The sequence below is a fragment of the Anolis carolinensis genome, chromosome 4 (assembly GCF_035594765.1).
Source record: "Anolis carolinensis isolate JA03-04 chromosome 4, rAnoCar3.1.pri, whole genome shotgun sequence".
Lineage (NCBI taxonomy): Eukaryota > Metazoa > Chordata > Lepidosauria > Squamata > Dactyloidae > Anolis > Anolis carolinensis.
This window is the reverse complement of record NC_085844.1, coordinates 161,419,072-161,430,159: the sequence shown is the minus strand read 5'-3', so window position 1 is coordinate 161,430,159 and position 11,088 is coordinate 161,419,072. Positions and strand designations below refer to the sequence as shown.

The 11,088-nt window shown below is 35.5% G+C and overlaps 1 protein-coding gene across 2 annotated transcripts in view; it reads left to right on the top strand.

The window, feature by feature from the left end:
• ptgfr (prostaglandin F receptor) overlaps positions 1-11,088 on the top strand; it is a 58,652-nt gene that overhangs the window by 28,721 nt on the left and 18,843 nt on the right. For both annotated transcript variants that reach the window (XM_062978130.1, XM_008114135.3), the window contains one exon: positions 2,676-3,523. In XM_062978130.1, the coding sequence (XP_062834200.1) occupies positions 2,735-3,523 (789 nt within the window). In that variant the 5' untranslated portion in view covers positions 2,676-2,734. The remainder of the gene's footprint in view (positions 1-2,675; positions 3,524-11,088) is intronic.

The following is an 11,088-nucleotide window of genomic DNA, read 5'->3' as shown; positions in this document are numbered from 1 at the left end:
ACAACTGGAGACCAGAAGAATATTTGGCAAGAAACAAGGGGAAACATCAGGGAATGTACTGGAGTATGTGGGATGAGAAGTGACACGGAGATAAATGTGCAAAAGGCCAACAAGCTCAACACTAATAGTTTACTGCAGTGGTGGGAATTGTGTGAACCTCGAGATGTTGTTGGACTATAACTTCTTTTGGCCCTCAACAGCTGCCCTTAGTAAGAAATGTTGGAAGTTGGAAGTTCAGCCACATCTGGAGAGCTGCCCAATTCTCACACATCCTTTACTGTGTGGCTGAACAATTTATGGGACAATCCGTGACAATGTGACATTTCTACAGTTTCTTGGTATTGCTTCACTTAAAAAAATGCAATAAACATTTAAGTAGGATCAAGTCATTCTACTGATATTAAGTTTTAATTCGTCCACCTTCACACAATTCAATTATAATATACTTGATTGGATTTTAACAATGGTTAGAAAATAATTTTATGAATAACAGACATAAAACAAATTCAGCAATTGGCTCTCTTTATTGCTCTAAATGTTGAATATAATGTCTGCTTCACTTTAGTTTGTATATGTTTTTAAAAGGTATATTTTGCAGCATCTAGATATTTCAATGAGCAAAAAGCAGTTTTGTTTGTTCCCCTTCTTAACCCTGTAATTTTCACAAGTTTCTCCAAGTTTTTCCAAGGCATTAACATGACACAGAATTGAGACCGTATGGGGTCTTTTGCTGTTCAATATTTTCCCCTCCAATTCTCAAATCATGCTGTGTTCAGGTGCCTCTTGCACACTTATGCAGTGAAGTTAAATTAAGAGTATCTTTTTAAAGACTTGCATGAAAATAGTCTAGTGTTCCTACATGTGATGTAGTCAGTTATAATGATAATTCTGTATAACAGAAAATCCATAATCAATTACCTTGCACAATGTATCTGAAACATTCCAATGTGTATAGGGACATAGTCAGATGCTTCTCTATCATCCCCTGCTCTTCATTGGTCACTAAATGGTTATAGAGTGGGGAGAATTTGGACAGGATTTGGCAGGAATAAGGTGGGTCCTCTTTGGGCCATTGTATGAAAAAGACAGTGAATTTCCCCCAAACAGCCCCAGAAGCTCAGTACTGCAGGTTTAACTTTCAGTCACTAAGAGTATTTTGCCAAATACTTTCATAATATGATTTTTACTTTGCCTTCTATTATCTGATTTTGCATTTTAATAGCATTCTGCGCAGGCCTAGTTTCTAAGCTCTTTCCAAGAATTTCTTACTGTGCTAAATCAATATCTGGCATCTGTAGTGGGGTGGATAAGGGTGAGCAGGTGACAAGACAAAGGTGTTCCTGACCACTAGAAAGACTAGTCTGGGAATAGGGATTCAGCCTGTGCTAAATGGGGTTATTCAGCCCGAAGCCTGGTGGCCCAGGTTTCAGTGGTGGCCAGAAGCCAAAGCTAGTTCACAAACAGCACCCATTCTGGGGAAAATGTGATATGATAATGTTAACACATAGTTTGCTTACATGCCATTTGGATTACTGTAGTGTGCTCCATTAAGAATTCTTTGTCCAAATTATCTCAGGCTTATATTATGGGAACAAGGGAGAGGGCCTTTTTCATTGCTGCTTTCAGATTTTAAAACCCCTTGCTCTGGAAAGCTAGGATAGATAGCTCTCTCCTTGCTTTTGCCAGCAAATAAAAATATTCCTAGTCCATCAGGTTTTTAGAAATTTATTGTGATTTATTGTGATTGCTTTTAATCCTGTGCTGTGCTGTTTTTATATAATCTCTTAGTGAGGTTTCATGTCATGAAGATTGATTATAGTTTTGGTGACAAAATCCTTGCTCTGCTATGCATTTCTCAACTTTGACTAGAATCATGCATTGGCAGATACATGTATGACAAATAGCTATGTTATCCCTTGGCCAAGGAATTACCTTTTAAGTGTTGCAGCTCTTTTGAACATGTGTGTGTGTGTGTGTGTGCACATGGGGGGAGTGGGAGAGGAATTGGTTAATGTTTGTTGTAGCACATCCATCTATAGAGGAAAAGTCAGATGCATCTCCAATTAATCCCTTCTTTTCAATGACAAGAAAAATTGCGGTAATGCAGATGCTGCATTACTTAACATATGACTTGAGGTGGTTTGTTTCATGTAGTAAAGAAACCTTTGTAATGATGAAAAAAGTGAATTCTGATGTTCTATGTCAGTCATGCCAACAGGATTTGGCTTTGTTTAAATATTTCAAATTTGACATGCACTGTTTGAACATTTGCTGGAAGCAATGATCACTTCATTTGTGTTGCTTGCACCTGACTGTATGCATACATATACATTTTATTGCACAAGTCTTCTGTGTATCAGCTTTCCTATTGTAGGCTATACATTAGGCAGAATGACGAAGAGAGATCTGTTTTCTCTCCTACTATTTTTTTGAATGCCCAAGGAGATCTTTATTACTGCTGGGTTCAATCAGTTTTACTTCAAAATTAAGAATGCATAGGAGTTGCAAACTTAAGTAGCTATTGGCTAATATGAAATATTAAGCAAGGTCTCACTTGAAAGGGGTGGCTGAATGCCTGTTGCAGAAACATTATAGTTCTTGCTGTACTTATCAGGTGAGATGAGCAATACATTGCAATTTCTTGTATTTTAAACAGACTTTTAAATATGTTACAGATGCCTGATGATTTCCTGAATATTGAAATGTTCTGAACACCGAGCCTGCCTTTCTGACGATGAACAATTCACAACCATTGTCACTGACTGGAATTGGTCTGTTTTCCAATGCTACCTGTCACACAGAAAAGAAGATCTCTGTGTTTTTTTCCATCATCTTCATGACAGTGGGGATTTTATCCAACAGTCTTGCAATAGCAATTCTTATGAAGGCCTACCAGAGGTTTAGACAGAAGTCAAAAGCATCCTTTTTGCTTTTTGCCAGTGGTTTGGTTATCACAGACCTGCTGGGCCATCTAATTGCCGGAACCATTGCAGTATTTGTATATGCATCTGATAAAGACTGGATTCGGTTTAACCAGTCAAACATTCTCTGCAGTGTTTTTGGCATCTGTATGGTGTTCTTTGGACTATGCCCTCTCTTTTTGGGCAGTGTAATGGCTGTTGAACGGTGCATTGGAGTCACGAAGCCAATATTTCATTCAACAAAGATGACTTACAAACATGTAAAAGTAATATTGACTATGGTATGTCTTTTTGCCATTTTCATAGCTTTGTTGCCTATACTTAGGTTAAGAGCCTATCAAATTCAAGCATCAAGAACTTGGTGCTTTTATAAAACAGAACATTTTGATGACTGGGAAGACAGATTTTACCTCCTACTTTTTTCATGCTTGGGTTTACTGGCCCTTGGTGTTTCATTCTTGTGCAATGCTGTAACGGGAATTACACTTTTAAAAGTCAAATTTAAAAGTCAACATAGACAAGGCAGATCTCATCATTTTGAAATGATCATTCAGCTTCTGGCTATAATGTGTGTCTCATGCATTTGCTGGAGCCCATTCCTGGTAAGACTTTAAATCATTTTACCATTTTCTTAATACATGTTTTAATATGGACATAATTAAGTTTGGCTTAATGCATGTTTTCACATGGACTCACATTCCACCTCCCCTTTGGCTCCATTAAAAATCAACATGCAGGACAGGAAAAGTTAATACTTTGGATATTACTTCTTACCCTCTTGTTTCAATATAATAGTTTAAGTGATATCATTGTTAAATATAGGCAGTCCCCAAGTTATGAACAAGAGGCTCTGGAGGTTCTGTTTTTAAGCTGAATTTGTATTTACGTCAGAACAGGTATATTTTTAAAATGTAATTTCAGATATTCAGTTCAAAAACATGCAGTTGTGAGTAGATCAATAGGTACTGCTTTGACAGGAAAGTAACAGCACTCCATGTAGTCATGCTGGCCACATGACCTTGGAGGCATCTATGGACAATGCCGGCTCTTCAGTTTAGAAATGGAGATGAGCACCGATCCCCAGAGTCGGACACGACTAGACTTAATGTCAGGGGAAAACCTTTACCTTTACTATACACTGTATATTAGTTGAGGATAGCATTGGGAAGGGTTAACAGTACACCCTTGTGATGCTTCTTTTGCTGTCTGTACCTCTGTTCAGAAGATTTCACCGCACTTTCTATCCCTGTGATAATTGGATTTTGAAAAATTTGGCTTGTTGTAGAAACAAGGATTGGGGGTAAAGCTTCAGTGGAGACACCTTTTCCCCATGATAACCATGAATTTCCTTATGGGTAGATTTCTCTCACTTCCTGCTGTCTCATCCCCATTCTTAACTATGAGTCATTTGCAAGTCGAATGCTTGTAACTTTGGGACTGCTTGTACAATCATTTTTTTCAGGTATGCTCTTTGTGGTGAATAAATGCACATAGGGCAAGACTCCAGCTGAACGTGTGGTCACTGGGTACATTTGCACAATTATGTCAGTTGTATGTCAATGTCAGTGTCATGAATCCATCCCAAGGAATCCTGGGATTTGTATATAGTATGAGCTGTATAGGAAATTCATAGAAAGTCAAGAGTATATGTGGTATTGTTTACGGAAAGAATGTCCCTTTTTATTGTATTTCAGGAACATAAAATCTATTATGTCTTATTGGGTTTGACTAAAACTATAATACTTTGAGCTAAAAAGTAAAGTTTATTCAGATGGTAGTGACAACTGGGATGTACTTTTTTATACAAATGTTCTGATCTACAAGGAGCACTTGAACTGTAAGGAAGTAAGCATAAATAATAAAACACAAGAAACCATCAGTATTAGCAACAAACCATAATTATCTTGTCTCTTTTAATCCTCCATAGTTTCGAGCACTTGTTCCCTTGAAAAGACATTTTACCTGATATTAAACATTATCTGTTACGTAGTTTTAAAAAATAACAGGCTTCCAAAACTGGGTGTCATAAAAGGCATGTTTTTAAAAAGGGATTTGGCATTCCAAATCCAAAAATGTCATCAGATTTTCACCATCAAATACAGTATTGCATATCTTGCTTGACATTTTTCTGTTGGAAGATGTGATTGAATGAAATTAGTTATGAAATTACTAATAAATTTGTGATAGAAATGTGAGTAGTAGGAAATTGTATTAAGTTTTTACAACACATGGAAGTAAATTTTAAAAAAAGTGCACTATTGAAAACTGTTTGTGCATTGCTTGTTTGATCATTTTAAGGGAGTCCCCAAGCTATGAACAAGATAGGTTCTGTAGGTTTATTCTTAAACTGAATTTGCATGTATGTCGGAACAGATACATTTTAAAGTGTAACTCCAGCCATACACACACACACACACGTGTGTGTGTGCACGTGCGTGCGTATGTATGCCTATGTGTATGTATATGTATATACAAACACACACACATACCCAAATTCAGGGGTGAATTTCCTTTCCGAAGGGTAGATTTCTCTCACTTCCTGTTGTCTCACCCCTGTTCTTAACTAGGAGTCTTTTGTAAGTCAGATGTTTGTAATGGAATGCGTGCTGATTATCACACGCCCTTCCGTTACAATTTAAATTTTATATATCACTTTTATTTATATGTAGTTTATATGTATTTGACTTCTTTTTATGTATGTAAAAAACTCTAACATAAAAATAAGTTTACTGTTCTCTCTGAAATTCCATATCCCATAGAAAACAGTGGAGGGAGGTTTTACAAAAATGGGTTCAGGACTTCATATAATTTTTAATTATGTTTCTTAGTGATCCAGAAAGAACAAGACAAGAGTAGTTAAATATGTGTACTGTGAATGAAGTAGTGTCCATATTCTCATTATTGCACGAAAATTAAAACTAGAATAAAAGGGCATAAACCTGAATGAAAAGGTTGTTCTTATTTTAATTTGAAGCCTAAACATCGTGTCAATTGTAGTGAGTGAATGTTCATGCTGAAGATTAAAAATCAAACTAGACTAAGAAACAAAACAATCATTGTGATGTAATTAAACTGCTTCTCCGTTAATTATGTTTATTTCCCTTGGAGCACTACAGATCCAATTAATAGGCAGTAACCCTTGCCCTCTTCTGCTTTTCCTTTGTCATTCATATGAAAATTTAATAGGTCTGGAAATAGTCACTAGATAATTTCCATAGAATTATTAAAACATTTTAAAGCTGAGGTGTAACAATGATAATTTTGTAAAAGAACTCCCCATACCCCAACAACCCTCACCCTCTTTGTCCTCTCCTTGTGACATATTAGACATTTGTAAAGATACAGCTAACTAATAACTAATCTATTATCCCCAAATGTTTCCTTTTCCTTCCCTTGTCCCCCACCCCCACACTCCTAGTAAATGTTTAATAAAATATTTTTAATTTTTTAAAAAAATAAATAAAGCTAAATTCAGTGTGATGACATATTTAATTCAAACCATTTGTTACTTGTTGGTTTGGGGCAAAATCCAAAGTGTCAGATAATATATTTTGATGTATTTTAAAAAGGAACATTTTACATAGGAAATGTTATTTAATGATAATAACAATCAAATATAGACAGTGTTGAAAGCAAAGTAAGAAACAGCAAGTTTTTTGAGAGATTAAAACAATCCTCTCAAGTATCTGTTAGCCTTTTTGAAAAAAAGCCACACATATTAACTTGTCCCATTGAAACCAAAATCATTTTAACATTAAATATTTCATTAACTACCCTGGGAAATGAATAAATTTTCTAACTACTTTGTTAGTTCTCAACTTTTATCTCCTACCTAAGAGCATTTAACAGAAAAATCTGGCTTAAAGTGTTCTGGAGCTGCTCCATTGATTATTCATATGGGGTAAGGGTGCACCAAGGCTGCCACTGCTGCATCACTGCTATCGAGCAGCTCTATCCCAAAGCCTTACTGGCAACATTTCATTAATGGTCACATGGTTTGATGCCCGATATGATATCATTAGGAATGCTAGGTTGTTAACAAGCCTCCTAGACTGCGGATGGTGATGCAACAGTGCGCCCATTGATAGTGTGAACAACAACGAGTGGATCAGACTGGATCCAGCTAAATTCAGCTGCCCATATCATCAATCCAGTGGTACACGACTAGATGTGTGTATGGCGAACCTGGTCCATGCCTCATGTGGACTCACCACAGCAACAGAGTGGTGAGTCCACAGGATTTTGACTAAGTATGGTCTTTTTGTTTAGTTCTTCCTAGCAAAAGTGATGTGATTTACAGATTGAATTGCTTTATTTTTAATTCATCTATTGAAATAGTTTTGAATCCATCAGTTGAAAGAAGAAGAAATACAGATTTTTAAAACAGTGACAGTTAGTTAAACTAAGTGTTTATTGTTTCAGTGTTATTTTGGGTGGGAGTGAGAAGTGAAATTCCATTCAATATTGGTAGTTAGACTTGCTTTTAAGGACAAGGTGGCTGACATTTTAAGGAAAAATTAAAATCCTTTGATGTCATTTTAAGTGATAACTTCGTTACTTTCTAGTCATTATTTTGAGTAAAAATAGGAATATTGATGCATCATGTTAGGTTGCTTCCATGGAGGATTCTGTACAAAACAATACAGATAATGTTGACGAGGCAAATCTTTTCCCTGCAAGGCACTTCAATTGCCCTCCATTTAAAATGTGCACCCCAGCACTGAAGATTGGAAAAATCAAATATCTCTGTTTCTCAGAAGTTGGGATGATGCAAACTGGACACAGGAATGGAACCAGGAACAACACAATGCACTTCAAAACTGACTACTTAGCAGATGGGACAAAAGCAGAAAGTACCTCCATAATCATAGTTTACTATAGTATATGTATATACTTGGAAGCCTTTATGACTGGAACCTACAGTATGGGTTTTACATCCATGACTTGGCACAATATGCTTGGATTGAATGATTAATTCTTTAGACTAACCTCTGCTGAACAGTTACTATACATGTTGTATGTAGCAAGTATAAGTTTGAATCCCTGCTATCTATAAGTAGCACTGGGAAAGACTGATGTCTGAACCTGGTAGAGCTGCTACAAGTTAAATGGATTGAGCTGAATAGACTAGTGGTCTGATGGTGTATGCTGCTTCATCCTTTCTGGTAGACAATTGTGTATGTTTAAAGAAACAGTATATATCTGGTAGTGAGGGTGTGAAATAGTTAATAACCATGGTCAAGAATCTGGAGTGTCTCAATAGCAAAGTCTATGACTTTTATGGACATGACTCATAGCAAGTCTGGCTTTTCTGGCATAATTTAAGAATATTATGACATAATTTAAGAATATAATATGTTATACTACATATTTCAGTGATATTTGGACAAAGATTTCTTAATTATGAGTGAAAACACTTTTCCTTAACAGGGTTTTGCATTTTGCCACTACGACATCACTAAACCGGGAAAATTTTATCTGTTGGGTTTCTGCTTATGCAGCTCTTCTAAAAATAAATAAGGGCTATCAGAGGGAAAGCTTGTAGGGACATAAGAGAAGCCTCCCAGCTAACGTATCCGGGCATCCCCTGGGCAATGTCTCTGTATACCTCCAATTCTCTCACTCCAGAAGCGACTTGCAGTAAGTTGCTTCTGACACAATAAAAGAGGGAAATATATGTAAGCAGTCTTAGTTCAAATTTCTTTCGGCCATTAATTTATTGAGATGGCGCTGGATTCATCAACAATGACAGGACTACAATGTTCTTGTTCAGATTTATGGTCACATGACTTGATGCCTGACCTGTTATGATGTCATGCTGATAATTGTGATTTAGTGCTACAAGAACAATCCATAGTGAATGTCAGGCTGGTGTGCTCCATTCTTTTCCTGTAAGCACTTGACACTACATCTGCCCTGTTGGCTTGTTGCAAATTGCCTTTTTACGTTCAATGTTTTAACTGTTTACTAATATTAGATCTATTAGTAAACATGTCCTAAATGTTTGATTTATATATTTAAATTTCTATTTTTGTTATTTTTGAGTTGTTCGATAAGTACACCTGATGTTGTTCATTTTATTGTTTATGATGTGATCAGTCTGTTATGTTTTCTAATGTATGGTTGGCATTTTGCCATTATGTTGTAAACCGCTTTGAGTCCCCCCAGGGGTGAGAAAAGTGGTATATAAATGCAGTAAATAAATAAATAATAAATAAGGTAGCTTTCAAGAGGAGTTCAGAAACTTTTGCTCCTAATTTAGATTATATCTTGAAGTGGGCCCTGTCTGAACTCAGACAAGCTGCTAATATTATCTCCATTTCTGTTTAAACAGGACAATCAACAGCCCAGCTTGATTGTATTGGTTTCTTTCAACAAACATAGTTAAATTTTAATCTGTAGATAAGGCAGTTAATGTAAAGTAGGAGCTTTCGATCTTCTTGTCACCACACGAAAACGGGAAGGAATGAGATAGCACACAAGCCAATGTCTTGGTGCAGCTCAGTATTGTAAAGCATTTTTTCCTAATTTTCACATAAATATATGATTGCAAGTATTTCATATTGAGATACTATTTCTTGCATAAAATACTTATAGCAACACATTTGTTATTGCATATTAGTAATCAATAGAAATTTAGAGTGAGGAATTCTGAAAGAAAATACTTTTGTTTGAAAAGACAATCTTGAAAATTAAAAATGTATGACATTGTTCAGTTTAGAGACAAATGTACAAAGAGTGATTTTGACATGATAAAGTATTACAATATTCTTTAACTTTGGCTTGTTGATTCATTTTATACAATGAGTGCTCTTGAATTAATTTATTGTCTTTCTTAAATAACCGGTGCATTGTTAAATAATCTCTGTTAAATGAGACAGAACTTCAAAGCAAATGGGTTTGACAGCTAAAAGTTATGGAACCTATTGTATGTAGCTCAGTATTATTTATCTTTTCCTTCTGCTGGCCAAAAAAACGATTGTGGTTAAGTTTTCAATACGTTTCCTTAAGAGACATTAAGGCAAGAAGATTAAGAAATCAGTGTACTAATTTCATTCTCTGTGAATATAACTCCAGTGCTTTGGAGCTTGAGCACAGAAAGCTAAACAATTACAACACTTAATCAGTTTCACTAGGAGTCTGTTGATGTATTTTGTGGCAGCCTGTCCTATATTTTGTTATTTTCTTTTTTCAATAAGATGGTTTGGCATACCTGGTTGCTGATGGACCTATGAGTATTGGAAATCCAAAACAGGCTGGAGAATTGATGTATTCCATATTACATTTATTGTGCATAAAATGATGACCCTTTAGTTTTCAGTGTGTATTATGTGAACTGGTTCCTAATCAACTTGCTGATATGAACAATCCTATTAATTTTGATGGTTGCATCTTTATAATCAGCAACAATATTATTAGCAAAAGCATTAATCATAAGAAAAATCACCACCACCACCATCTTTCTCCAGGGTACCATACAAATTAAACTAAGCACAGCATGGTTGAAACATAGAATAGATCAACCCTAAAACAAACGACACTACTGCAAATACTGAAAACAATTTAGAACATACAATTAAAAGAAATAAAAAGGACTTTAAAACAGTACATTTAAATAAGTACAGTATTGTCTTATGTCTCTCTCTCTCTCACACACACAAATAATGTTTGATGCGAAATGCTAAATATTTGGGCTATAGGTAAGTCTATTTATATCAATTTTCTGTTTATGGCTAAAAGCTATAAATACCTGAAGCTGGCTTTACCCTACTGATTTCCTGGATACTGAATTCTCTTAAAGAGCAAATGACAGGACCTGTTATGTTGCTGATGAAATTTTAGAGATGTCTGGCGCCAACATTACAGATGCTAGCAATGTCACCTATAATATGAGAAATGCATTTCCTTGCTTATTCTTCAGTACCATTCTTTGTAAGCAGTGTCCGTCTGAACTCTGTACTGGACAAGTAGGGATCCTCTGTTCAAAAAGACAAATGAATACAAATTTAATATTCAAAATAGCGATACCAAAACCACTGGTAGAAAAAATTAATTTTTAGAGGAATATTGAAAAGAGAAGCAGTTGAATTACTATATATTCATGAATTCCAATCTATAACCAGAGTCATGAATAGAGACAATGGTTTCTTGGAATACTATATATATT